Below are 27,391 nucleotides of genomic sequence, written 5' to 3'. Positions count from 1 at the left end.
TCACTGCAAAGATTGCCTGCTGTGGGCGAGTAGCACAAATCCCTCATCTGTAGAGAGCTCGTACAATTCAGGGTACACACGGGCACAGCCCTGAAACAGAAAGAGCACGTGGGGCTGAGGAACAAAGAACTGGCTGAGAGCAATGAATGGAGGGGGTGGAAAGGTGGGAAGAGCGCTGGGGACAGGGGTGGTAACTGCTGCGGAGAAGGTGAGTGCATGTTTTGTCCGAGCCTGCTTCCCGTGACTGCCTCTGCTCTCCCTTCCCTTCCAGGTGTGTTGAGCCACGGCTTCCCCCAAGGCCATCGCTGGCCTTTGCCTGCCAGCGTTCCCTGTTGTCACCTTGTCCTTCCCGTGGTCTCCAGGCTCTTTAGGATGAGCTGCAGTGGGTGATACCAAGCGAGGGCCTGGGAGGTGGAGGACCAGAGAATGGGATTCCCCCTCCTGTCGCTGTGGCAACCGTTGGGAAGGGAAGCAGCGATGGGGTGCGATGGGCGGCTGTGCGTGGCCGTGGAGGGGTGTGATGGGGAGGCTGCGCAGGCAGGGCTGCGCTGACATCACGCTGGGGAGGTGGCGCAGAGGGAAGGGGAGTGGGAAAGGGAGAGCCAGGGAGACTGCGGAGGGAAGAGAGCTGCATCGGGAGTGGGCTCCAGGGAGAGGTAAGAGATGCTCGGGGGGGGGGGGGCAGCGGGTCAGGGTGGGCTCCACGAGCGACTGCGGGATGACAGCGTGCCTCGGCATCTTTCTGGCTAACGTGCTGATGTGGGATGGCTCTTGGGCAGCAGCAATATTATACAATGCCCTAAGAGCCTGGCACACAGCAGGGCTTGGTTCTTGGACAGTGACACTGGGTCAGAGCCTGGCTGGCTGGTGCAGAAGCTGCAAATGCATCCCCCCAGGATACCAGTGTGTCACTGACACTGTGCTGGGAAGAGCCAGGAGTACCTGTACCTCCAGGATGGGCTGAAGGGACTGGGGACCATCCCTGGTCCCTCTCTGGAGATGGGGACCAGAGTTCTCTCTTGGGATTAGAGCACAAATCATTGATGAAATGAATCAGAAGTTCAGACACCCAGTCCCCTAAGTTGCATCTAGCTAATAGGAGGCTGTAAGCAGAGCTGGTGCGCTGGGACTGAGCCCAGCAGCGTGTTGTTTGGGGTGGGAATCCTAAACTGCACATCTCCAGCAGCCTCAATGCTTACCCTGCCTGTGCAGAAAGCAATAGTTCTGGGGAAGGCAGCCAGGTGCACAATTATTCCCAGGAGCTCTCTGGATGTGGATCCTAGGGATCTGCAGACCTGGAAGGCAAAATAACGAAGTCCTTCAAACTGCTCTGGATGTTGTATGGTCTTTTAGCATAACAGTTGCATAACGGGATCTGATCTGCTAGCAGAGAGAACAAGGGGTGACGGTCACCTCTGTGCCCTGCAGCATCCCAGCAGTACCTATGTGCTGTGCTGGCCCATGGCCTTGGGGTGAACCTCATCTCTTCCTAATCCAAAAGCTGGGCTCACTCTCTAACGCTTGTAAAAGCTGGTGGCTTTATAGCTCCAATTCCATGGCAGGGGGGCGTATGGACTCTACACCTACGTGCAGGCTGGGCAGCAGTGCCCTGCAGCATGTTAGCAAACTATAAAGTGAATTCATTAGCCCTTGCTCAATCTGTGCTAACTTGACTTTTGCCTGTCAGGATCCTCAATGTGTATCTGACTGAGAAAAGTACATCTGGGGTCAGAAGTCCATTGCTGGTCACTCCTGTGGGTGTCAGAAACCAGTACTGGGGTGGAGATGGAAGAGGCACTAAGCAGAAACTCAGTAGGGCTGAAGAAACCTTGTCTGAAATCCAAGAACAGGGAGAGGCCAATGCTCCTGTCACAACCATTTTGTTGAAATAACGTTCACCCATTTCCCATGTTTCACATGTCATTTAAAGGGCTGGGGGCAGCAGTGGGGCCAGGGAGAGATGCAGCCAGGAACGCTTGAGAGTACATGAGAAAGCAGAATTGCAATAAGGAGCGTAAATATGCTTTAATTGGGGAAGGCTATTGCTGTGAGATGCATGATCCTCCCCTATGAAGGCAGAGATGCTGGGTCTATAGGGAGCATTTGGGAGTGGCCCAGGGTGGCCATACTGCTGCTTATTTCATGGTAACTCTGTGAACAGCAACAGGCTGTGCTGCTGTGTGGGACTTCTGTGGGAGCAACGGGTCGGAGGCTCCACGCTTGGAGGCTTTTAGGAGCAAGCTGTGGTGTTGTCACCCAGGTGGCTGTGTGGCCAGCTGTGTTTCAGGCCCCTGACGTGGGCGGGCAGGGGAGGAGAGGACCTGCTAGCAGCTCTCTGTGCCAGCCCTCAGTGCTGCACAGGGCAGCTGTGGTGGGAGGGAGCCAGTTCTGGATGGGGCCAGGCGCTCCCAAATGAGACCTTGCTGGGTATGGCCTGAATCAGGCTCCCAGGAGCAGTTTGGGAAGGGTGCAGGGAGGAGTTAATGCTGCTTTTCTGCAGTTTCAGTCCCTGAGGTTGCAGTTTTGCATGTCCAGCAGCTAACGCAGCTATGACTGCTTCTAAGTCATGTTTCAACTTGATTTTTTCAAGGTGATTCAAACTTTAGTGGGGGAATGGCACCAGGACCTCCTACAAGCAGAAAGGTCAAGTCAACCCTCCTAGTCCTTGACCTTCTTCACTGCTCAGCTGGCTCTCCTTGCTATGCCCCCTACAGCTTGCCTACACTGCAAAAGGGATGATCATGTGAATATTACACAGCCTGGCATCTGCACATCAGCTGAGTCTCTGACATGCTCCTAGTGCCTTCATGCAATCCTGTTCCACAGCCGTGCTGTATTACCTGTGCGTTTGGTCCCTATCATAGGCAATCACTGCTAGATATACAATAATATACAAATACAATAAATGGGAACTTGTGCTTTGCTGGGTGTTGGTACCCAGCCTGCTACACACACCCTCCCGGGAAAAGAGGGCTTGTGGACCTGCAAGCCTCTGCAGAGCCCTGGGGCACTGGGAGGAGCTGCCCTTGTGCCAGCATCCAGAGAGGGCTGTGGGAGCTAAGCCAGCTCCTGTGAGACATTTTAGTCCTTCCTATTCCACAGTCTATCTTGGCCATGAGTCCACTGCAGTGAATGTTTTCCAGTTCCTTTTGCAGAAGCACTCACAGGCGCCTACTTTGTGTTTGTTTTCACTCCTTATCTGGTACCCTTGAGAGCAGGCAGGGCAGGCAGCACAGCAGCTGAGTCAAAGAGAGCGGGTTGGTGTGTTCCCACTACTGCCTGGAGTCCATTCTATCCTCTCCCTAGACCCAGGCTGAAATTCCCTTCTGCTGAGGTAGCCATTTGTTTAATAGCTGAGGTTACTTGAGTAATCAATAGTTCTCTGGTTCCCAAAGGAAGTATTAACCCTTTGGCCAAATCAGCATTTCCATCTTTGCTATAAACCTGGTCTTAACTCTCAGCTCTGAGGGGATCGAGGTGCATTCCTGACCTACCTGTGCAGAACCCCGCTCCTTTTCTTTCCTCCTGCCAGCGTTGCTTTTTCTCTCTGAGGTTAAGCAAGAAGGGCTGGAAGCACATGGAGGAATTGCTGGAGCCGTTTGACTCTCTTCGGTCTCAGCCCCTCGCTTGGCTCTGCCCCAACAGCTCATCCTCTGTGCTTGCTTCTCTAAGGATGGTGGTGAGGACAGAGTCAACGGGATCCTCATGGCCAAGGGCATTGCTGATATAACTCCCAGTCCATGGGCTCTGGGAGAACTTGGCTCAGCTGCTGTCAGCAGAAGAAAAACTGTTCCCATCGCACAGCAGGACCTGTATCCCAGAGAACCAGGGCTGGAAGACAAGGTGCCCATAGTAAGGCTCCATAGCTGCAAATAAATCTTCCTTGCAAACAGGCGAAGGCACCGACTCCCTGGAGCTGGATTTCCACTGGTTCCATCCCAGCAGCCAAAGGCTGGGCTGTGGCTCTGGGCTCCAGTTTCCTCTGACTGAAGGAGGCCACAGGGTTTGTTCTGCTGCTGGGGCAGTTGAAACACCCTCGCTGTGCATTGTTAGCATCTCTGCACATCTCTGGTATTTCCAAACCAGAAAAGGTCACAGAGACCCAAGAGAAACCCACTTCCCTCCTTCACTGGAACTCCTCTTTCTGCCTCGCACATGCTTTTGTTGCCATCTCTTGCTTGCCAAATGCAGGAACAAACACTGGGGTTTGGCAGGGCTCAAAGCCTTGGCTTGTTGGATGGGAAAGAGGCATTCTTGGTCCTCAGCCCAGGGACAGGGCTCTGCTCCATGTCTGCTGCCAGGTTCTCCAGCTGCAATTTTGGTGCTCATCCCATGCTGAGAGCACTGTTCTTACGTGTTCGGGGATGGGCAGCACCCCTGGGTGCTGGGCTGTGAATCCTGCAGGAGATCCACAGAAAGTGGGTGGGAATAGCTGGAGCAGGACCCAGAGCTACGTGAACCCCAGCATGTTGCTGTGGCTGAGCTGCACGTACAGTGGGAGGTGCAGGAGTCAGCACTGCCTTGAGAGGCTTTTCCCCAAATATCCATGACGGCAGGGAAAGGCAGAGGGAGGCCGTGTGAAGCCAGGCCGACTCTGCTTTGTTTAAATAGGGCTGTTATTGCCAACAGTTGCCCCCTGAGACACTGCAGGGCTTACGCTGGGGAGGGAGCCTATAACTCGGAGACAGCTGAGAGGCACTTGGCAGCTACTGCTGTTTCAGTGGCAGCCACTGGACTCTTCCTGGTGCTCAGGGGAACTGGGATGGCAGCCTGGATCAGAGAGGGCAGGGCTGGACAGATGAGAGACGGTCATTGCTGCCTCCCTGTTAGAAGGATGCTATGGAGCAACAGCAGGGCCCGATTTCAGAGAAGCATTTGAGGTCTCAGTGCACGCTGATCATCCCAGAAACCTCCTACTCAATTTTCTGCTGTGCACAGTCCAGCCTCCTCAGACAGCACAGGGGCTCATTTGCTTAAACACTGGCTAAAGCAACCTACAGATGGCATCAGCCCCAGAGAGGGAAGGGGGTTTCTCATGGTGGTGAAGAGGTGAGGGAGAGGAGGGACGAAGAAGAGGAATTTCCTGGCTGCGGTAAAGGTGGGCTCTGCTTGAGGAGAAGTTAGAGAGAATGGGCTTATGGTCGTGGCATCAAACTGGGGGAAGGAAGGGGTGGGTCAGCAGCAAACCCTGGCAGAACAAACCCTGTTTACCTTTCCATGCTGGCCCAGGAATGAAGGATGTACCAAACTACAGCTCCCCTCTCCCCTTGCCCACCTTGTTCTGCTGCAGAGAGAACAGAGCACTGGGGGAGCAGCCCTAGACTGAACCAGGCTGAAGGCAGGGGCTTGGCAACCAAGGGTCAGGCTGAGGAAAGATCTCATCTGAGACAAGGGAACCCTGATCAAGCTGATTTTCAAAGTGAGACACTCATACGTTTCCCACCTGGTTAGTGCTGGCTCAGCCCTCTGGAAAATGACACACGTTTTCCTTGCTGCGGGGCCAGAGGGCTGTGCTGGGAGCACTCTGCTGCTGTCCTGTCCCGGCTGCAGACGGGAGGTGCTGCTGGCAGGATCCAGAATCACTCTTCTTTCCCCTTTTGACAGCTGTTGCTGGTTATGAAAATGGGAATGTCCCCCAGCCAGTTCTCGGCAGGAACTGCCCTTTCCAGGGCTGACCGCATGTGCTGTTTCTTCCTCTTCCCACCTCCTGACAGTAGTCGCAGATTTGGGTACGTTCTAGTCTTGGCAGAGCACTGCCCTTCCCTGCTCCAGTTCCTCACATGGCGCACAGGAGAGGCCCATGGCTGTGGCCTGTGAAGGGGGGATGTTTGTTCCTTGGCCTCAGATCAATAAAATTCTTGAGCCATTTCTCTTCCCCAAAGCACAATGAAAGAAATAAGAAATGCTGGGCCCAGTCCTGCCATAGGGATTTATACCCCAAGCTGTCAGTCTGCAAGTAAACCTCGTTCCTAGCACAGAGATCCTGACACCAGCTACTGTCCCCTCTCCCCGCAGTGCAGGATGGAGATCACACCTTGCAGGAGAGTGGTAGGGACATCATGGCATCTTGCAGGAAAGTCATAATTTCTTGTCAAATGTGAGGCAGACGCCAAGTGAGTGTCCACAGCATGGACAAGGGAACACTGGGCAAAGCTTAGCAAAGACAGGAAGGAAACAGCAGGGCTTATTGCTACTGGAAGCTGTGGGTATCCAAAGCTTAGCAAGATTTGCGGAGGGGTCAAGCATCTCTGTAGGCAACGAGACTATGCAGAAGTTACCACCGATTACAGTTGCAGCAGGGTAGGAAAACCCGGATTTCCGAGCTTAAGCCAGTTTCTAAAAGAAAAGAGCAGGACTAGCAGGAAAGGGAAATGACTCCAGGCCAGCTTACTTGCACTGTCCTTGTAGCAGCCAGCGTTGGCTACTCAGAGGACACTGATGGCACAGAAGTGGGTAGATTCAGGCCACATCCTACCCAGCAGGTTGAGAGTTTCTCAGAAAGCCCAAATGGTGCAACTGAGCTAATTCAGAAAGAAGTTGTCTGGCTAATGCCAAGGTCAGTCTGAATAACTCCTTCCACTCTCTCTTCCACTTTCATTGTGCGGTGAGGCAGGAATCTGAAAACTCCCTGGCTGATTTTGGGACCCCAGGCAGAGGTCAGTGGCCACCCTGGTTCTGAGTAAGAGATGAGTGTGTTAGCACCAACCCCCCTGCACTCAGTTCCCTCCCCTCCCTGACTCCTAACAGCACACAATGACAGAATTTCCTTGCTCTTTATTTCAGAGGTCAGGGAAAATTTCTGCCACCAGCACTGAGTTAAATAAAAAGTTGGTAAATTCAGGAGGAAATGCGGCTTCACGCAGCAAGGTACTAACCTTTGGAATTGCTTTGAGAGTTGGTTAAGTCAAATATGATAACTGGCTTGGAAATATCCTGATGGTTTTATGACCTTTAATAATGTCTGTACTTCTGTACCCAGACAAGGGTCACCAAACTGCTCCAAGACATGACCAGATCCCCTTAGAGGGCTAGAGAAAGAATTGTCTTCCTGTCTTTCCTTGTTCTGTTGTGATTGCCATTGCTCAGTTTCTGTAAAGCACAGGAATTACCCCAGGCCAGAGCAGCATGGCCAGAGTGCTGAGCACACCACATGGCCTGTTCCCATGAATCCCACTTCAGTATGAGAATGATTTCTGTGTTATGTTATGGCACTTCTGGAGGTGCCGAGGTGGTATGTGTTTTGGAAACTTTGCTTCCAAGGCAAAGAAGTGCAGAGTTGTTACTCAGGGGAAAGAAGTACCACATCTGTGTCCTCAGGAGCAGACAGCAGGGTTTGAGCCCCATGCTAATATTCTCCCAGATGGTGCTAAAGAGACCTGAGATGTTCAGGTCTCTCTGTGACCTCCTGGCAAGTGAGGGAGTGTGGATGTGTCTCTTCCCCTGCCAAGATGAACACAGTCCCTTTCACTTTTCTTATTTTGCTCTTACTGCCCCATTGGAGCTGGGGCTCCAATGAAGGGCTGTGAAGGTTGGGTGGTGGCTTAAGAGGGTGTTATTTCACAGTGACCTTCCCATGGCCATTGCTGAAGGGGCTCCAGGTAAGGAGAGGCCCTGCTGAGGGCAGTCGTGCTCTCGTCTTTGGAAGTTCTGCTGAGACCTTTCTCTTCCCAGATAGTAAGTGGTGCTTTGTGGGACTGGGGCTCAAACCTCCTTTGAGGCCAAGCAGCTGTAGGGACAGGCTTCAGTCACCACCTGCCCATGACAGCCGGTCCCCCTGGTGCTCAGTTCACTGGAGCCTTCTCCCATTAGCAGGTCACTGCGAGCAGTGGATTATACCCTGGCAACAGGGACACTGCAACATCCAAGCCCCGAAACTGCAGTGCCTGCTCCACTACACAGCAAAATAGGTCGTGCATCAGCAAATGAAAAAGGACAGATGGTGTCTGCTAATACAGCTTAGTTTATGGCCTCTAGGATTAACTCACCAGTTTTCATGTCTGCAGAAAATAGGAAATGGGTGGGTTGGGTGGAGGAAACGTGTGGTGTGCCCAGCCCTACCTGTGTTTGTAGGATGCACCAGCTGGAAAGGATGTCAGAGATGCCGTGAGGTTTTGAGATGCTGCTGAAGGGCTGCCAGTGTCTCTTTGGGTGTCTAGGCACTAGTGCCTTCTACAAAGCCTTCCCCTCCAGCTCCGGTTCCCACAGTCCCACTGCAAAAGTCAGCACTGTAGGGAGAAAGATGCTGAGCCATGCAGGGATCTCCAGCAGAGACAGGGACACCATTTGTGGTCTATGCACCAACAACGGCTCTGCAGGAGAAGCCCACAGCTTCCTGTCCTGCACCAGCTGCAGGACACCCTCCAGTTCAACCTTTTGAACTCCCAAGCACCCACGTGTCTGCAGGAGTGAGAGAGAAAGCTGAGGCAGAAGCCTCAGGTCTTTTCAATGCCTTCTCTGTGACACACTGTTCTCCTTTCCCGGAAACCAGGCCAGTGCCTCACTCCGTTCTCCTTGCAGAAATCAAGCCCCATGCCAGTGCTCTAACTTCTCTGCATCTGCTCTCTTGAGGGCAGAACAAACCCTTCCTCAGTCCTCTGCGAATGATCCTCCAGAAGATTTCACCTTGATCCTTGCTGCCTCTGCTGCGGCCAGGTTTGCTCACATCCTGCAAGATGCTGAGCACCCCGAAAAACAGCTGCCATCAGGGAGTAAGGAGAGAGGAGAGCCTCCAGAGTCAGTGCTACGTTCCTGCCCTGTCACACCATCTCCGTGCCTCTTGCTGGTGGCACCTTGCTCTCCCCACTGAGTGCCCAGCCACTGCCACCCTGGTATGGTGTGCCCCGGACAGGCAGCTGCCTGCTGCTATCAGAGGTGTTTGTCACCCCCCACCTTTTTCTAGCCATAACCAGCTGCCACAGGCACTGGGGTTTTCTCCAGTGACTAATTTGCCTGTGTTTATGCCAACACCAAACACATAATTGTCTGTTTAACAGCTTGGGTGAGGAGGGAAGTCTGGCTGCTTCCTTGTACTGTAGGGATCAGACCAGCACTTTCCTGATGGCAGCACCCTACTGTGCTAAACCTTCTCAGTTACAAATCCCCTATCATTAAGGATAGCAGGTCACCAGTAAGAGTGAATCAAGAGTGGGGATCATTGTTACTTCTATCCCCAAAGCTGTGCAGTGAGTGTGCAGGACAGCAGGTGTATAAAGAAATCAGAACAGCCTGTGCTTTTATTACAAAAGGAAATGCTTCTTTTGTAGAGGGGAAAGCATGTCAGATTACTATTAGAAGTAATTGCTTAACACTCCCTACCTTGACGTCATTGCTGAAGTAGACGGTAGTGATCTCCGCATCCCTGTTCGGGGTCTCCTTTCAATGCACGTGTGTCAGCAACGGGGCCAAGCCCATGGCTGAGCCCTGGAGGAGACAGGATGGTGAGCTGTGTGGGCACGCGAGCCTCCAAGTTCTTCCCCCGCAAAATCTCCCCACCTCCCACCTCTTTTATCAGCTGCTGACAAGACTTGCCATGTGTGTAGGCAGCTCCCAAGCTTACAAGATGATTCCCCGCTCCCCCCACCTCCATCCATAAGCGTGTTCAGGATTTCGAGGAGGGGGAGCGCAACATTCCTCTGTCTGCAGGCCTGTTCTGCAAGGCACACGCGATGCTTTCAGAGACATCCATGTGGTAACTCTCTCCCAGGATTTCACATGACAGCATCTTCCCCGGAAAGTCACAGCAGGGAGTGGAAGATTGCTCTGCTGTGCATGTGGGTGTTAGGAGGGAGCAGAGTGGGATGGGGAGATGGAGGGGAAAGGAGGTGCAACCACAGAGTAAACCAGAACAGTCTTCTTGGAAGAGCCTTGAATTTCTGATCCCAGGGGTCCCATCTCCTGCCTTTTGCTCTTCATTTAAAAGAATGTCAATTCTTGTTAAGTCCAGCAGAGAAAAAGGGAGTCAAGCAGAATCATCTCTTCCTTCGCTGAACACATCTCAGGGGACCACGAGAGGCAAACAGAACACAAACTAACTAGATCAAGCCAGAAAGTGTGTGCAGATTTGCACACTGGGGAGGGTCCTCCCCGGCCATTGGTGTCTTCTCTGGAGAGACATAAACAGCCATTAATAACATCTCCATCTGAGAAACCATCAGAGTGCATGTCATTACAAACCAGTGTTTCCCCAGGGCCGTGGCAGAAAATGACCCCAATGAGCTTCAGTTCTTGAAATCACAGCTGTTACCTCGTGAATGCAAAGCATTCTCACCACAGATCTCAAAGCTCTCAGGGTTAAGCTTCACTGAACTCCTCTGACAGACCAAGACTGCCATCCCTTCTCTGCACGCAGGGGAGCTGGGGCCTTGAGAGGAGGAATTAAGGAAGCTCCACATGCTCCTGGCATGACTCTTCAGGACAGGGAGCTGGGACAAGACCCCCCACTGCACCTCTGAGACATTTAAAACTACCTTTGTGCTACTTGGGTCTGTCTGTCCCTCTCACCTTCATCTAGATGCTGTGACTATAGCAACCTCTCGGGTTTGTCTGCAAGGTGTCACAGCACATACCTGGCTGTGCTCTGTGGTGGGTCCTCAGGAGATGGACCCTTGAAACTGTCATCTGCATTTTGGCACTGGTGAATCCTGATGCACCTGGATCCCTTCAACAGCCCTGGCTGTCCCACCCCAGCAGGTCCAGAGGTTTCAACCTGCCCAGCAAGACCGGAGCTGAGTCATTCCAGAGTGCCCCTGTCTGGCAACAAGGAAGAATTCCTGGTCTAAAGCTGTTCCCCTCCTTCTCCCATTTCATTGTGTCTGTGGCTATTTCAGAAAGCAGCAACATGAGCTGGATTTCCTCTAGACTCCATCTGCTCTGAAACACAGCCTGTGACCCATGAATAACTACCCATCCCTGCCTGGGTAAAGAGGGAGAAACCCTGAGGAGACCTATGTACTTCTAGAGAAAACAGTCTGTTCCAGGGAGGGGTTCACACCTCGGTGCCAGAATAACCTGGAGGTTTCAGGCTGATTGAATCTTTGTATGTCCCGAATTAGCTGTTTCAACATCCCCTGTGTCCTGTGGGCCAGGGAGGAGAGCAACAGGCAGTTATTTACCATAGCTGTGATATCTGGGTAACCAGGAAAGGGGGGGCGGGCAAAGAGAACGTGGTAGGAGCTGGAGTTTCTATTTTATCGGCGGCAAACCAAGGCTGGTGTGCCTGCCTGCCAGCACCCCACCGCAGCAATATCCCCGTGCATGGCGCACCCCAGTCCCTCCATGCAAATACTCCCAGTCTGAGCGCAGAGTTTCGCAATCCCTTCCCGGCAGCCAGCCTCTGCTTTCACTCTCTGAATTACAAAGGGGAGTTTTCATTACATCACCAGAGGCTCTTCCTTCTTGAAGACAGTGACAGAGCTGTCACTCTGCTTTGCAGGGGTTTTTTGGGGTGTGGGTGGCCGGGGTATTTCTCTGGAAAGTGGCCATGTGCCTCCTGAAAGCAAATTCAGCCCAGCTCAGCCTCCCCAGCTGCTCCGTCCAGGCTGGGAATGGCACTGGGCAGCGCGGGTTGGCTCCAACTTGTGCCTGGACAAAGCATGCCCCGCACTGCTGCTGGAAGCCTTCCTCGGAGATACAGCATTTTCAGGCGGCTTTCAAAGTCGCCTGTGCCAAATCCTGCCCTGATTGAAGCAGCAGGGTCGGAAGTCAGCAGTCTTCCAGCTTTCTGCCAGCGTAAGCAAGAGCGAATTTGCCTATCAGAGCTGGGATTTGCAGAGTGGTTCACTGAAGTGTTTGAATTCCCCCCTTTCTTTTTTTTTTTTTTGTTTTTGTTTATTTTTTCAAATATCCCTCAGTTAAACGGTCAGACTGGTGATGGTTTCCCTGCAGCCCCAGGGAGGGGCTGATCTGATCTCACTCCCAATCCGGTGACTTTCCAATCAGCCTCTTTCCTCCCCTGTGTGGCAGCCGGCTTCCGTGCCCTCTCCTTCCCAGCCCCAGCCTGGTTGGGTGGGTTTTTTTCAGTTTGAATCAAAACAAACTACTGAGTTCAAACTGCTCACTAGTCAGGAACATGCTGAGCAGGAGCCTCTGCTCCTGGCAAGGGCTATGGAAACTCGCCACTGAGAAACACCTCAGCCATGGAGAACTTGTTTTCAAGTAGATCATATGTCTGGAACATGGCAGGATCAGGACAGTTAGGAGCCTGTACCTCTGAGCTCCATAAAAGCACGGAATTCCCTCAAACATAGAAAGACTGCACAGCTGGGGAGCAGGCAAGATGGCTCTGAAGTCAGCATGAGCCCCTTGGATTTACCCTGGCCTCCCCCAGCCCTGTTTGTATTGTGATTCCTCATATAAGGGAATGAAGAGTCATTTCTGCCCCATCAGCACGTTGTGAACTGATGCCTTTCCCAGGGACTCCAGATGGTTTTGCTCTCTGTCTCTCTGTTTGTGTCTGCACTACTGGTAATTCAGGCCTGTCTCACATTAGCTTTTGAGATGAAACCTTCCCACAATTAGTTACAGTCTGTGCTCTTGCGCTGCAAAGGACGTAGGGCTGAGCTGTCAGAGCGCTGTCTGGGAGATCCGTCCCACACACAGGCCCTGCTCAGGTTTCTCTATTTCAGTCAGGAGTGTGATTTTTCTAGTGAAATCATCAAACCAAGACAGTCTCTGCTACAGATGGGTAGCGACAGCCATTTAAAGATGCCTCATACCTGGCTCGTCTCAGACAGGAATAGCTAATTTCAATATAATCTTGTTTTACACCAGTACACCACCTCTCCTTTCTTTCTCTGGCCTTCCTTTCCTGTCAGTGAAATGGGGAGGGGATCCTTTCACTCCGGGAGCTCCACATCACAAGTGTCAGAGATATGCTAAGCATCTTCATGCCTGCCCATGACCTGCCAGGGACTGGAGCTCGGGGGCAACGAGCTCCACAGACGCCCTTGTAGCATCCCTGCCTCTCTTGGAGCAGAACTGTTTGGCTCCCTTGCTAAACTAGCTTGCTAATAACAGGGTTCTTGATCCCAGGCAGGAATTTAATACTCTTGAGGCCAGTCCTAAGTGTGGTCCAAAACTTCCAGCTGGGCCAAAGCCATGTGTATTGTGGCTGGAATGCAGGAGCGCAGCAGAGGTGAGGGAGAGCTGACAAATGTCTGGGGATCATAAGCTCTAGGGAAGGACGTGGGTGCAGCAGGCATCTTGGGATAAAAGCACTAAGTGAGGGTGTATGGCAGGCACAGAATTAATGAAGAAAAGCACAGGGAAGGTAACAGGAGAGCTGAAGGGTATTAGGGGAGGAGGAAGCTTCATTTGTGTGCTCTTAGACAGATGATTTACTCCCTCTGTGCCTTCATTCATCTGTCCATCAAATGGGGAAGCGTCATCATTATCTCTGCTGTACAGACAGGCACGGGGTCTTTGCCTACAGCAAGTCAGGCAGCGTGAGCACTGAAACCCAGGTGCTTTCGACTGTCAGCCTGCATTTGGTTTGCTAAACCATGTTCTCCATTCCAGAGGCACCGAACAGGGCCCTCCGTAGCTGGGAAGGAGCCTGGCAGTAACTCTGCAAATAGGCTTTGCTGAGAGAAATTATTTCAGGAATGGTGACAGCTGGAATTCAGTGATGAAGCCACACTTGTCACATGTGGAACTACAGTCTGTCCAGTCAGAAGCTGACAGTCTATACAGGGAAAGCAGCCCCTCCTATGCCGATTTAAGGTGCACTTCACAGACGCAGCAGATCTTTCTGCTTCGCCTCCCCTGCATAATAAGAGACAGCGTCGTTCCCATTAGCTTATCTGCCTTTGAATGGGAGACGAGGTTGGCAGACCCCCGTGGGCACGGGGGAACCCTGGAAGGAAACGGGAGGCTTTTAAATTTCTGCATGACTGCAGTTAAGAATGTGGGTTGTAGTTTCAATGCCTCTGTATGAACGAGGCTAAACCCTGCACTCGGGGAAGAGCTCCCGGGTGAGTAAATCTCCACACGAGTCTTCACAAATATTACAAAGGGGGGCCACGCAGCCAGCGGCAAGATGCCCCAGCGGGATGAATTAATTTGGAGGGGACTCCTGCAGTCACAGACCCTCCTCTTCAACAAGAGACACGTTAAAAAGCAAACTGCCTCGGGGGTGACAGCGTTCCACTCGCCCCCAGGCTCCTTCACAACCCACCGTTAGACCCAGGCCGGGGACGGGAGGGGGAATCCCTCGGCTGGATGAGGCCCGCGGTGGCCCACCCCGGGGCGGGTAGCGATGCTCCAGGCAAGCCCCGCGGCCCCGTCAGCGCCGAGGGCGGGATTCTGAGGGGAGGCGGGGAGGAAAAAAACCTGAAACCACTTGGGGCACTGCTGCCCTGAGGGGGGCTCTGCCCGCAACCAAAATGGCGGCGCCAGCGCCCGCTGACGAGAGGAGAGGGGGGCGGGGCGGGGCGGGGCGGGGCGCCTGCGCAGTGGGCGGGGCGGGGCGGGCGCGGTGCCGCACTCACTCGGCTCCGGGGCCGCCGATCGTTGCAGCCCGGCGGAGGCAGCGCCCGGTGAGGGACGCGGTACCCGGTACCCGGACCCCCTCCCTTCGTTCCCCTGGAACTGATCCTCGCCCGGACGGACCCCGTCGATTGGCAACTACAGCCCCGGTGCCCGGTAGCCATGGGCTCCGAGCGGGATTCCGAGTCGCCGCGTTCTTCCTCTATCCACTCGGCCGCCGCCAAGTGCCCCAAGCCCGGTCGCCGCCGCCGCCTTTCCTTCCAGAGCGTCTTCTCCGCCGCCGCCGCCTCCGCCGCGGGCGGCCGCCGCCGCGCCAAGGCCGAGCCGCCTCCCGCCGCCCCGCCGCCGCCTCCCGCCGCCCCGCCGCCGCCCCCCCCACCGCCGCCGCCCCCGCCGCCCCCTCCACCGCCGCCCCCCGAGGAAACGCCGGCGGTCCCGGAGAGCGGCGGCGAAGAAGAGTTGGAATGCCCGCTGTGCCTGGTGCGGCAGCCGGCGGAGAACGCCCCGCGGTTGCTGTCGTGCCCGCACCGGTCGTGCGGGGCCTGCCTGCGGCAATACCTGCGCATCGAGATCACCGAGTCCCGCGTCAATATCTGCTGCCCCGAATGCAGCGAGCGCCTCAACCCCGCCGACATCCGCCGCCTCCTCCGCGACTCCCCGCACCTCGTCGCCAAGTACGAGGAGTTCATGCTGCGACGCTGCCTCGCCGCCGACCCCGACTGCCGCTGGTGCCCGGCCCCCGACTGCGGGTGAGTGCCGGGGGGGGGGGGGGGACGGCACGACACGGTGGATCGGTGGGGCGCTGGCCCTGTCCGTCCTGGGACAGCTTGGGGAGGGGGGGGACCCCTGTCCCCATAGGGTGCTGCCCCATCTGTCTGTCCTGGGACAGCTCAGGGGAGGGGGGGGGACCCCTGTCCCCGTAGGGTGCTGTCCCCATAGGGTGCTGCCCCATCTGTCTGTCCTGGGACAGCTCAGGGGAGGGGGGGGGGGACCACTGTCCCCGTAGGGTGCTGTCCCCATAGGGTGCTGCCCCATCTGTCTGTCCTGGGACAGTTCAGGGGAGGGAGGACCCCCCTGTTCCCATAGGGTGCTGCCCTATCCATCCATCCTGGGACAGCTCGGGGAATGGGGGGGGACCCCTGTTCCCATAGGGTGCTGTCCCCATAGGGTGCTGCCCCATCTGTCTGTCCTGGGACGGCTCAGGGGAGGGGGGACCCCCTGTCCCCATAGGGTGCTGTCCCCATAGGGTGCTGCTCTATCTGTCCGTCCTGGGATGGCTCAGGGGAGGGGGGACCCCCTGTCCCCATAGGGTGCTGCCCCATCTGTCCATCCTGGGACGGCTCAGGGGAGGGGGGACCCCCTGTCCCCATAGGGTGCTGCCCCATCTGTCCATCCTGGGACGGCTCAGGGGAGGGGGGACCCCCTGTCCCCATAGGGTGCTGCTCCATCTGTCTGTCCTGGGACGGCTCAGGGAAGGGAGACCCCCGCTCTGCTGGGGTGCTGCTTGTCCCCATCTGGTCCTGGGACAGCTGGGTGAGGTGGGACCCACTGTTCCTGCAGGGTGCTGCTCGTCCCCAGCTGGTGCTGGGACAGCTGGGGATGGTATCCCTCCGGGGGTGGTCCTGGATCCACTGTCCCAGTGGGATGGTCCTCATCCCCAGCAGGTCCTGGGGATGGTATCCCACCCACTGTTCTGCTGGGGTGCTGTCTGTCCCCACCTGGGTCCCAGGACAGCACAGGGAAGGGTGGCTCACCCCCAGTGGGGTGCTGCTGCTGATAAACACTTCTGGTCCTACCGAGCCCCATGAAGAGCCCTCGTTGCAGGTGTTCTTTGCTTGCTTGTCAGCAGTCCCTTCAGGAGAGCTGGTGGACCTTGGGTACCAAAATGCCGCTCCAGCTGTCCCTGCTGCCTCGCTAGAGCACCAGGATTTGACCTTGGGGATTGTGGAAATACAGACAAATCGGATACGAGTGATAGGACTTGAAGGGGGTTTTAGCTGAGCCATTGTTTCCCTAATTTAAAAGAAATCTTTTTTCCGCACAAATGGGGGAAGCGTGGAGTTTCCCGGGCGTGTGTATCGCTGCGAGCTGTGGAGATGGTGTGTGAGGACACCCTGCAGCTTCCATGGTGGGGAAGAAGGAACCGTAAACGGTCACTTTTTCCCAATGAGGATGCGAATGCATGGCACAGAGGAGTGATGTTGACTCACTGTCCATTGCCTAAATGAGGAAATGTCTGTCTGTCCAGAAGTCAGCCCAGCCAGGCTTGATGACTTTGTAGTTATCGGCGTGCTGCTTTCATTTTCTGTTCTCCTTTCCTTTAAATGAACTCTGTTAGGTTACTATTTGAACATAAGCCAAAGCTGCCTGGAAAAGAGCTTTGTTCAGGAAACTTAGAGAAGTGTTGCGAAGTTTACCTAGAACTCAGCTTGGATTGCAATTCTGGGTAGGAAGAACATGAAAGGAAAGTCTGACCTAGTAGAATGGAAAGTGTGGTGGGAGGGTTGTGAAGATTTAATCAGAGCATTGTAATAGCCTTCCTATGCAAATCGGTTAACCTGGCTCAGGTTACCTATTTCACAGCCTCTGAGCATCTGTATATAAGGGCTTGTTTTTTTCAGAGGGTGACGTTAATAGTGAACAACAACTTTGCTCCTTTCTGAAGCAAAATCGAGTGCTAGATCTTGATATTTCAGTAGCGCTGGGGATAAGAATAGGGAGATAGAGCAGGTTATGCTGCCCACAGAGCGGTACCAGAGGGAATGCCCCTGCTGTTAGTTAACCAGCCAGAGAAAATCCAGCTCCTGCTTACCAAATCTCGGCTCTTTGGCTGCTGTGATATTTATCTGTGCTCAGGATAAGGTGTAAATGCAACGTAAGTCACCCAGGCTGTCTGGTTGGAAGGAGACAGCCCCAGCACGGCCTGGAGGGCGTTGCCTCTTTGACAGTGACCCAGCGTGAGTCTGATCTGACCGTTGCTTTTTGGAGGTTTGGGCAGACCAGTGTTACGCACAGCTCTTCGTGTGAGCGAAAGCCTCCTCCCTGGTTAGCCAGTGAGCAGAGTGAGCCAGGCGACGTGCGTGGGCGTCCTCCTCTGAGCTGCCCAGCAGAAACAAGAAGCGACCCGGGGGCTGTCGGAGACCAGGCAGCTCTCGTGGACCGATGCTGCTAGTGTGTCTCAGAGTAGCACTCGAACAAAGGCTGTTGGAATCAGCCCTCCGGCAGGGAGGGGAATTAATCGCCCTATTCATTCTTCCCAGCGAGCTTGTCTCGCTGTGCTTATGTAAAGTCAGGGTATGAATTATTTACAGCGGGCTTTCCCACCGTAGTAGTGCCGGTGTACGGAGCCAGAGCGGGAGCGTCGGGCTGGGGGCACGGCGATGCTCCGCGCTGGGTGTCACCCACCACCAAGGTGACGGCAGCGAGGGGCGGCTGCGCGATGGCGGACAAAACGCTGGGCGTGTGGCACACAGCATCCTCTGCCTTCCACGCGTACCGCAGTCTTTCGTAAATGAAAGAGCCTGAGCTGTGCTGCCAGGGAGGAGGAGGAGGAGGACCAACACAACACCGGTGCATGTTGCCATGGAAACGCTGGTCAATTGATGCGCCATCAATCGCAATACAAATAATTTTCTATGTTTGCAGCTTTTTTTTTTTTTCCCCCATTGCTACAATCAGGTGGCATCGCTGTCTAGTGTTCGTCACACTGCATCTCTCATAGAAGCTTGGGAGAATAACAGAACCTTTAAAGAAACGGAGCTGTGTAGGCTGAGCTCCGTGAATGAGGCTGGAGGCAACTGGTGAGGCTCTGACTCCCGTGGAACAGCAGGAGGAGGGATGGAGGCAACTCGTGGCCATCCAAGGAGTGGGCTGGAAGCAGAGACGTGTGGTTCCCGGGGTCTCACGAAGACACTCGCTGTTGTTGCTGCATGGGGAAAAGTCAGATTTTCCCTTTTCATCTGCTAGGGCTGAGCCTGGAAGCAGCTGTTTAACACAGCGATATGTCCGAGGTCAGGTGAAGAGGGGGCATGTGTTGGCCGTCCAGCTCCTGCTGTGGCTAATCCTAGGCACATCGCTTCAACTGCCTTTTTCTAGTTGACCTTGAATTCAGAGATGTGTTATTTCTTTCCCTAATAGACAGCTATGTAGTTTGTTTCCCCGCAGCTGTGGGCATGTTCACAATATTTGTCATTTCAGCTTTAAGAATAAAATATAAATGGCGGCAACTTTAATTTCTCATAGGATTTGCTCGAGTGTTTCGAAAAACCCTACATTTTGAATGGGGGTTAATTTGGAGCATGGGGTTGCTTAATATATTACACTGGGCTTTCCTAGCCCGCTGTTATGATTTGATACAGCAGTGTGTCATAACACAGCTGGTCAGATGAAGCTTTTTTTTTATATTTTTTTTTTTTTGCTGGGGGTAGGTCTTTGGCTGTATCGTAGTGGCAGGGTAAGGATGCTTAGCGGGATCTTCCCTAGACAAGATGCGTAGGAGTCAATGTGGGTCAAGTTTGTCCCTCCCAAACCCCCAGGCCATCTGTATCCTGTCTCTCCTCGAATATTGGCTTCACGTGCAGAAGTGCTCAGCTGTTGATGCACGTGGAGACCCTGTAGTCGTGCCTCCCGGCCCTGCGTTCGGCGCAGAGATGTTGTTTCTTTGGTGATTATGTCGTAGCCTGGCAGGATGAAGTTGCTCAAACTCCCACGGGATATGAATCATTGTGGTGTGACACATTCAGCGGTTCTCACGCTGCTGCTTCTGAGAAGAGGCAATACAACTTGAGCTACACAAGCTCCAAATATAAAACCTTAAATAGGAGTTATTTTCCTCTGACCGCTAACAAAAATACTGAGGATGAACCACAAAAATAGCCTTTGCCATACTGGTGTCACAGAACTGGGAGGCGCTTCTGGAATTGCTCAGTTCAGCCTGTGCCAGTGGAAACTGCCTCATCCTAGACGACTGTAAGTCAGCTTTCCTATGGCAGTGTTTGGTGATGCTGCTTAGGCGGTGTTTGTTTGGTGATGCCGCTTAGACTTTTGTGTAGACAGCACGCTTCCTTCTGGAAGCATCACACTACTATCAGAAGAAGTGAGTTGCTTGAACCTGGCCTCCCTCTCTTGCACATTCAGTTGGTTTTACTCAAGTTTTGGCTTATTCCGGAGGCAGAGTGTTGTTCTTCACTGCTCTTTAAAAAAGGAAATTCTGTGGAGATCAACAGGAGCTTGCTTCTTGAGATAGCTATATGTGGAAACCCCTCTTGTTCCACTTTTTTAGGATCATTCAGTTGATAGAAGTGCCCAGGCCAACCTCAGCTTTCCTAGACCACTCCGGGCCATATAGCATCCACCCGTATGCCTGTGCTAAGGAACTGGGGTATGTGTGTTTAGCCACAGGTGCCTGGAAAGAGTGAGCCTGTCGTAGGAGCCCGAATCGGCAGAAACAGCAAGCTGTTAGCCAGGCACACCGGGCAAGACAAATCTGGTCTGTGTGAATTGACAGTGAGAACTGCCAGCAGTTATTGAGGGGAGAATTCAATACTGTAAGCTGTCTATATAAAAGGTATCTGCCCCAAGTAACCCAATTAGCACTACGTAATTTCAGGCCCTGCAGCACAATTCACAGGACTGGAGAAAGCAGGAATTTGTCTAGCGTGCAGGCTGCTGTACGGACAGTGGTCAGAAATAAGATGAAAGAAATGAGATGGGAGAGGTGGGCTGACTGTCTGCACTGGCTGACCTGCCCCGCAGGCTCCAGGGGTGAAAGCACGCGTCGCTCGGCGTATCTGCGAGCTCGCTGCCGCGGTTCTGCAGCCAGCCGCTTTGAGCAGAGCGGCTCAGGCAGCGACAGCCTTCTGTGCCACCCTGGGCAGGCTGAATTAAAAGGATCGCTGGACTGTCGCTTGATAACTTTGTCTTTTACTAATTCACCCGGTGTCTTCGTTCTCCAGTTACGCGGTTATTGCCTACGGCTGTGCCAGCTGCCCCAAGCTGACCTGTGAGAGGGACGGCTGCCAGACGGAGTTCTGCTATCACTGCAAACAGATATGGCATCCCAACCAAACCTGCGACATGGCCCGCCAGCAAAGGGCACAGACGCTCCGAGTACGGACCAAGCACACGTCAGGCCTCAGTTACGGACAGGAATCTGGGCCGGGTATGGATTCACACGTTTTTTGGTTACTCAGTGCTGCAGTTATGCCTGTGAAGCTGAGAAAGAGCCACCTGTGTGCAAAAAAAACCCCTTCCCGGCAAAGCGGGGGGGTGTTAGTGCCCTGCGGGGAACGCTGCTGCGTGGCACAGCTGAGGGTCTCCGGCAGCCGCGGGTGAGAACAGCTGTGAAACTCCGAGTCATTTCCCCTTCTCATGTGTGTTAGAACGTGTCTGGTGGGCTCCTCCAAGAATGCAAACCAGATCAGTAGGTGATGATGTGCTTTTGGTCCTTCCGCATCACGGCAGCTCCCCTCATCCACCCCAGCTAGGCTTGTGGCTCTTTTGATCTTGGATGTTCTCGCTTCTTGCTGATCTAAACCTTGAACAAATACGCACTTTTTACCCTTGCAGCTTCAAATTTGCCTGCTGCGGTAGTAAAGCGTAGCATTCGTGTCTAGTTGAGTGTGGGGAGCCTCGCTCCATGCACTGTTAGGTGTTAGTAATGTCGGGTACAGAAAAAAAAAATGCCAACCCACAGACTCCTCTGCTGCCTGGTAGGAGCTGCTGTGTCTCCTGAGTTAGTGTTCGTTAAAAATAACTGTATTGACTCTGGAAGTGGGCAGTAAGGCCATTTCAGAAAGTCTCGCCCTACCCCCAAACAAAACACCCTGCTTTTCCTTCTATGTCAGGAGTTTAAATGTTAATACGCTTACTTAGAATGGAGCTGTCGTGGGTGGTTCAGAGGTGGCTTAGTGGTATGTCAAGATTCAACATGCCCCAGTTAGAGGGCCCTGATAATGGACAGCATAGATACTACCACAGCTTGTGGTACAAGCCAGCAAGCAAAAAATAGTTTCTGAGTTTTTTCATCCTTTTAAAGGAGATCCCTGCCAGGAAGAGCTTAGCACTCAGCCACTGAAAGGGAGGTTCTTGAGACAGTGGTTTTTCCCCACCCTGTTCTTGCTGGATTCAATATAGTGATTAATAAGGTGCGAGCTGGTCTCAGCAGCTGGATTTCATATTGTCGAGTGTTGCAGAGGCTGCCAGCAAAGCCTTGAACCACTGCGCAGCCATTGCATAACTGCGATCAGATGACACTTGAATTAAGGAAGAGATGAAGGACCCTTATCCTGCTTTGCCAGCAACAAACTGGGGACTGGACAGCCTCTGCACCGGACCCCCGTGTGTGGCTGCAGACCCCATTCCCCCTTCTGGCTACTTTTGAAGGCCAGGTTTGGAGTTTCTCTGATGCCTTGTTCTCCCAATTGTTCTGTCGTTCTTGGCCCATGAGTCACCTCAGTGGAGCAATTTAGTAATGGTTTGTTCTTACGCTGTTGCCTTGGCTAGCACAGGGCAGGTATGACTTGTTCCCAGCGTTTAAGCATGTTCTGGAATACATCCTGTTCAAGGCTAGAATAAGCTTTTAAAGTGACTGTTGTTTGCAGTCCCTGCTGTCCAGGCAAATGGCTTTGGTGGGATCTGTCTCACCGATATTATCTTCTTACTCTGAAGATAAACTGGGGATGGTTGTGTCTTTAGTTTATCTGTGATTAGCAAAGGTGTTCTGCCCGCACAGAAAACAAGGGTTTCAATCCATAACGAGAACCCCCTCGTTGATTCTTCATACTTGCAGCACAGAGTGTCCAACTCAATCCCGTGCTTGCTCCCCGCAGCTGATGACATCAAGCCGTGTCCACGTTGCAGTGCTTACATCATCAAGATGAACGATGGGAGCTGTAACCATATGACCTGTGCCGTGTGTGGCTGCGAGTTCTGCTGGCTGTGTATGAAGGAGATCTCGGATCTGCATTACCTCAGGTGAGAAAGGGGAGCAGCACGCCTGGGTTGCTGCCGGTGGGGTAGCATGTGCTTCTCTGAGGCTGGTTGGAGGAATTCATATCGTGTGTTGGCCTTTCATCCTCCTGCCTCTCCAATCAGTCAGTAAAATTTTCTTCTTTCTGACACAAAGATCTGAACTTTCTCCCTATGTTACAGCAGGAGGCTGCTCATCCCCACCAAGAAAAGCTCCTCCTGATACAATTGCATTTGAGAGAGCTCTTAGCCTACTGGATCTTAAACGTAGTCCCGGTAGTGTGATAATCACCTCGATGAGCAAATTAATCTTGATGGGGAGAAAGAGGGAAACCTTTTTTGTGTTGTCTATCCGCTTCCTAAGTTTTGGGGTTTGGGTTCGTGCAGAAGTTGAACTTGGGGTTCTCAGGAACACATAGGAATTGCTGTGGTGTTAATGTAATTTTTTTTTTTTTTTCCTTCCATTAAGCCCCTCTGGCTGTACATTCTGGGGCAAAAAGCCATGGAGTCGTAAAAAGAAGATTCTCTGGCAGCTGGGCACATTGATCGGTGCTCCCGTAGGCATTTCCCTCATTGCTGGCATTGCCATTCCTGCTATGGTCATTGGCATCCCTGTGTATGTCGGGAGGAAGGTAAGTGTGGAGAGTACAAGGTTGTTGCTGAGGGATCTGGGGCTTTTGGGCCATTCTCTGTACTTAAGGCATCTGACCAGAAATTCAGTGTTGATATGAAGGGTGGATCTTTTCATAGAACCAAAATTTAGTTGTCTTTTCTAAACCTTGTCTTATCTTTTGGGCTTCATGTGGGGAGAGGGAAGGTGGTGGCTGATAGCCCTTCAGGCTGAAGTCCTTTCAGATGCATTTTGCATTGCTCTTGTGCCTCTGCCTTGAATCAGGAGCACCCAAGGAAAAACCTGGTCCCTTTTTTAACACATCCTGTGATGATGGGCTCTATGGGACAGTGGCTGCACCCTGAGCATCACACTTTGGCTTGCATAAGTCAATCGTGTGTTTTGATGCTGACCTGCTGCCCCAAACTGTGTGATACTGTTGTGTGTCTGTGCTGATAAAGAGGTGTTGAGAGGGAAGAAAAGGCATGTCAGCACCTTACTTGTAGCTGCTTCTTTTTCTTAAACACAGACCCACCTGCTAGATCTGATCTGTGAGGAGATCTGTGGTCAAGATGAGATTCTTTAAGGACCAATGCAGCTGACAAGGCTGTAAAATCACAAGTTTATTAATGTCTTTTGCTGGTATTTGCTCATGGCCAGGGTCTGTTCTCACCTGGTGCTTCTCTTTCCGTCAGATCCACAGCAGGTATGAGGGAAAGAAAACCTCTAAGCACAAGAGGAACTTGGCCATTACTGGTGGGGTCACCTTGTCTGTCATTGCCTCTCCAGTCATCGCTGCTGTCAGTGTTGGTAAGCGGGCACAGTCCCTTTCCCTCCTGGTGGGCCGGTGGTCACCGAGACAAGTGGGTAGCCCAGCCCTGTGAGATGGGGGTGGCCAAAGGGCAGTTTGCGGACCGCTGCTGCATGCTCTTCTGGGCACTTCCCTCTGTTTCGCATCCAGGCTGCATGTCCTCATGTGCTTGAGTCGGCCTGGAGCCAGCATGGGGCTTGTCTGGGGCACCAGTTGCCTGTGCCACAGCCCACAATGGAGTCCCTTGACACGCAGAGCTGTCTCTTACTCATAGACTGTTTTGGTGGCTGATGTTTTGGGGGTTCAGCCGAGGCCATCTGTGCTCTTGGGGTTCCCTCACTCTGCACTGCAGCAGCACAAATGAAGGGCTCCTCCACTGTCTTATCTGCAAAGTTGTGAACTAGGACCTTTAAAAGCAGCGTAAACACAACTGAAAGAGTCCCTACCCCAAAGAGTCCTTTCTGTCTGCCCAATGCAGCTCAGTCTTAAACTCCTCTTAACTCAGTGCATCCTACCCTCCAGGCATTGGCGTCCCTATCATGCTGGCTTACGTCTATGGTGTTGTGCCGATCTCGCTGTGCCGAGGCGGTGGCTGTGGAGTTAGCACCGCCAATGGAAAGGGTGTGAAAATTGAGTTTGATGAAGATGACGGACCAATCACAGGTACGGTGATAACTGGTGAAGGGAAGGGGGTGAAGCAAGACCCTGTCATTGCCTCTTGTAATGAAATAGTAGGGGGTCTTAACATGTCCCAAATCTGAGTATCAGTCTTTATACCTGGGTTTGGCTAGAAGCAATTATTTGCTTCAGTCTTCTGGTGATCAGCTGTGTAGCTCTTGAAGCAGAATCTCAGCTCTTTCTTGCCCTGGACAAGGCAGGGAGGCAGTCTGAGACGAGACGCACGCTGCCTGCTGTCTGACCCCCGGCTCTGCCAGCACCGTCGCAGCCAAACGTTTCCCTTGCTGATTCCGATTCCTGTGCTCTTCTTCCCCGCAGTGGCTGATGCCTGGCGAGCCCTGAAGAACCCCAGCATTGGCGAAAGCAGCATTGAGGGGTTGACCAGTGTGCTAAGCACCAGCGGCAGCCCCACCGATGGGCTCAGCGTGATGCAGGGCAACTACAGCGAGACGGCCAGCTTCGCCGCCCTCTCAGGCGGCACCCTGAGTGGAGGTGTCCTCTCGGGAGGCAAGGGGAAATACAGCAGGTAACTGAACTGATGGGCACAGCAAGAAAAGGGTAGAGGCTCCCAAGGCCCATGTTGGTTGAGCAGGCTTCCTTTGGGGAGCTCTCCTGGACTGTGGGTGGTCCTTCTTTGACCTGGGAGCCGTGTCCTAGTATTTTTTACTTCTTGGTCTATTGTAGAATAACCAGTCCCAGCAGACCAGGCTACTTCTGGAGTCAGTGCTAGGCTGGTTCTTGCAAGGAGGACAAAAGATAAGTTTTTTGTCCCTGCTGAGCTCCTTGAAACTGCAGAGCTGATGCTTCAGGTTAATTGGGGACAGCGCAGAGATGCGTGCATGGCCTGTTTAAAGATCTTCCAGTCCTCTTATCCCAGCCTAGAGGCTTTGATGCTTCCTATTCTCCACTGGCCTATAGCAAGCAGGGTCACTGCTTTCCAAGTCAGGAGGTTATACCACAGTTTTCCTCTAAACTTGCCTGTGAATCAGTTTGCTGGGTAATTGGAGACACGTGTTGATACGGCAGCCAGGATATAATTGTGACTGCGCTAGATCTGTGGAAATCGGTTCTTCACAGGAATTGTGTGAGTCATTGATATAAACACAACTTTACCTTCGTCATGGAAAACAGAATGGGTTTACCTAAATGGAGCCAAAAATGAGACTAAATGAACCGTTGGGCTTAAACTCTTGTCATGCCGAGACGCACCAGCACAGACGGCCTTTTTCTTTCCCATGACAAACAGCAATTGTTTGGTGCCCCTCAGGGACCATCTAAGGCATTTCTGAGGAATCCTCTTCTTTTCTGCAGGCTGGAAGTTCAGGCAGATGTCCAGAAGGAGATTTTCCCCAAAGATTCGGTCAGCTTGGGGGCTATCAGTGACAACGCCAGCACTCGAGCCATGGCTGGTTCCATCATCAGCTCCTACAACCCCCAGGACAGGTAGGAAGACATGCAATGGTGAGAAGAGTGTTGGTAGTGGGTGTCCTGCAAAAATCTGTGCTCTGCGAGGTGCTGCTGTGGGTGGCGAGATGACTAGCGGCACCAGTCAGCTCTTCTGTAGCTGGCAAGTGGACTGATCCTTTTACTGGCACAGATGGAGGACTGGGCGCAATTTGGGAGCAGCCTCCATGTGTAGTGTAGAGGCTGAGGAGGGGATCTGCAGCCCAGGACCCTCAAGGTCTGTTCCTGGCAGCTTGCAGGGACTCTGGTGCCTTCCCAGTTCAGTTCATGGCTTACAGCCTGGGGATGATCTTGGCTGCTGTTTGGAGGACTCAAGGGGAGCAGTGAGTGCTGCTGTTTCCCAGATGCCGTGGGGTGATGAGCAGCATTTTGCTCATGTTTGGGAAATGAGATCCTCGTGGTACAGCAATGCAGCGCCCAGTGTTGACCCAGTCGAACCCAGTAACTGTACCCAGTAACGCAAGGGTGCTTGTTTCTGCAGGGAGTGCAATAACATGGAGATCCAGGTGGACATTGAAGCCAAACCAAGTCACTACCAGCTGGCCAGCGGCAGCAGTACAGAGGATTCTCTGCATGTCCACACCCAGATGGCAGAGAATGAGGAAGAAGAAGAGGAGGAGGAGGAGGAGGAGGAAGAGGAAGAGGATGGTGAGCAGGAGCAGACATGCAAACACCAAAGCTGTGAGCAAAAGGACTGCATTGCCAGCAAAACCTGGGACATCACCCTGGCCCAGCCTGAGAGCATACGGAGTGACCTGGAGAGCTCCGACAGTCAGTCGGATGACGTGCCAGACATTACCTCGGATGAATGTGACTCCCCCCACTCTCAGACTGCAGCAGCCTGCCCACAGACCCCCAAAGCTAGAGGTGCCGAGAGCCCAAGTGCCCACCTGAGCCACTGTGCCCAAGCCGAGGGCTGCAGGCTGGATGAAATAGTCAAACTGGAGTGCATCGAAGCCAGAGTATGAAGTGGCCTCCTGCTGAAAAGCACACTCGCTGTCATTGCATCTTTTGGGGCAGGGTTGTGTCCGTGTTGGCTTCTGTTTGTGATTCTCCAGCTGGCTCCCCAGCCTCGCCTTGGGAGTTCCTGTTTCTTACGTGACTTAAAAGAAAAAGGATAAAAAAAAAAATCCCCCGCCCTCTTTTTGTTTTAATTTATTGGTTCAAGCTCTGTGAGGTGTGTAAGAGTGTAAATATGTACGTGTGTCTGTATGTCTGCAAACATCCTAAGGGACTATTTGAATAAAGACTCTGGTTGTCATTCGACTTGCATTCAGCTCATCCTTTGCAAAGATGTCCTGTGAAATCCTCTGGCTCCTTTGCCCTTTGCTCAAGCATTTGTAGACACTACCCTAGCCCAAGGCATGGGGAAAATG

General features: G+C 53.1%; 1 protein-coding gene across 2 annotated transcripts; it reads left to right on the top strand.

Moving 5' to 3' along the window:
- Positions 1 to 290: 290 nt before the first annotated feature.
- RNF19B (ring finger protein 19B) lies at positions 291 to 27,281 on the top strand. Of its 2 annotated transcripts, XM_069803026.1 has the most exons (10): positions 291 to 656; positions 14,515 to 15,233; positions 20,439 to 20,644; positions 22,314 to 22,458; positions 22,922 to 23,084; positions 23,758 to 23,872; positions 24,396 to 24,536; positions 24,870 to 25,077; positions 25,863 to 25,994; positions 26,497 to 27,281. In XM_069803026.1, the coding sequence occupies exons 2-10, from the start codon at positions 14,647 to 14,649 to the stop codon at positions 26,981 to 26,983; spliced, it is 2,184 nt and encodes a 727-aa protein (XP_069659127.1). In that variant the 5' UTR covers positions 291 to 656; positions 14,515 to 14,646; the 3' UTR covers positions 26,984 to 27,281. The 2 variants fall into 2 exon arrangements, with proteins under 2 accessions (XP_069659127.1, XP_069659128.1); XM_069803027.1 differs by lacking the exon at positions 291 to 656 and having other exon boundaries at positions 14,445 to 15,233.
- Positions 27,282 to 27,391: the final 110 nt, after the last annotated feature.

Source organism: Haliaeetus albicilla, chromosome 16 (assembly GCF_947461875.1).
Source record: "Haliaeetus albicilla chromosome 16, bHalAlb1.1, whole genome shotgun sequence".
Taxonomy (NCBI): domain Eukaryota; kingdom Metazoa; phylum Chordata; class Aves; order Accipitriformes; family Accipitridae; genus Haliaeetus; species Haliaeetus albicilla.
The sequence above is the reverse complement of the archived record's forward strand: the minus strand, read 5'-3'. Positions and strand labels throughout refer to the sequence as shown.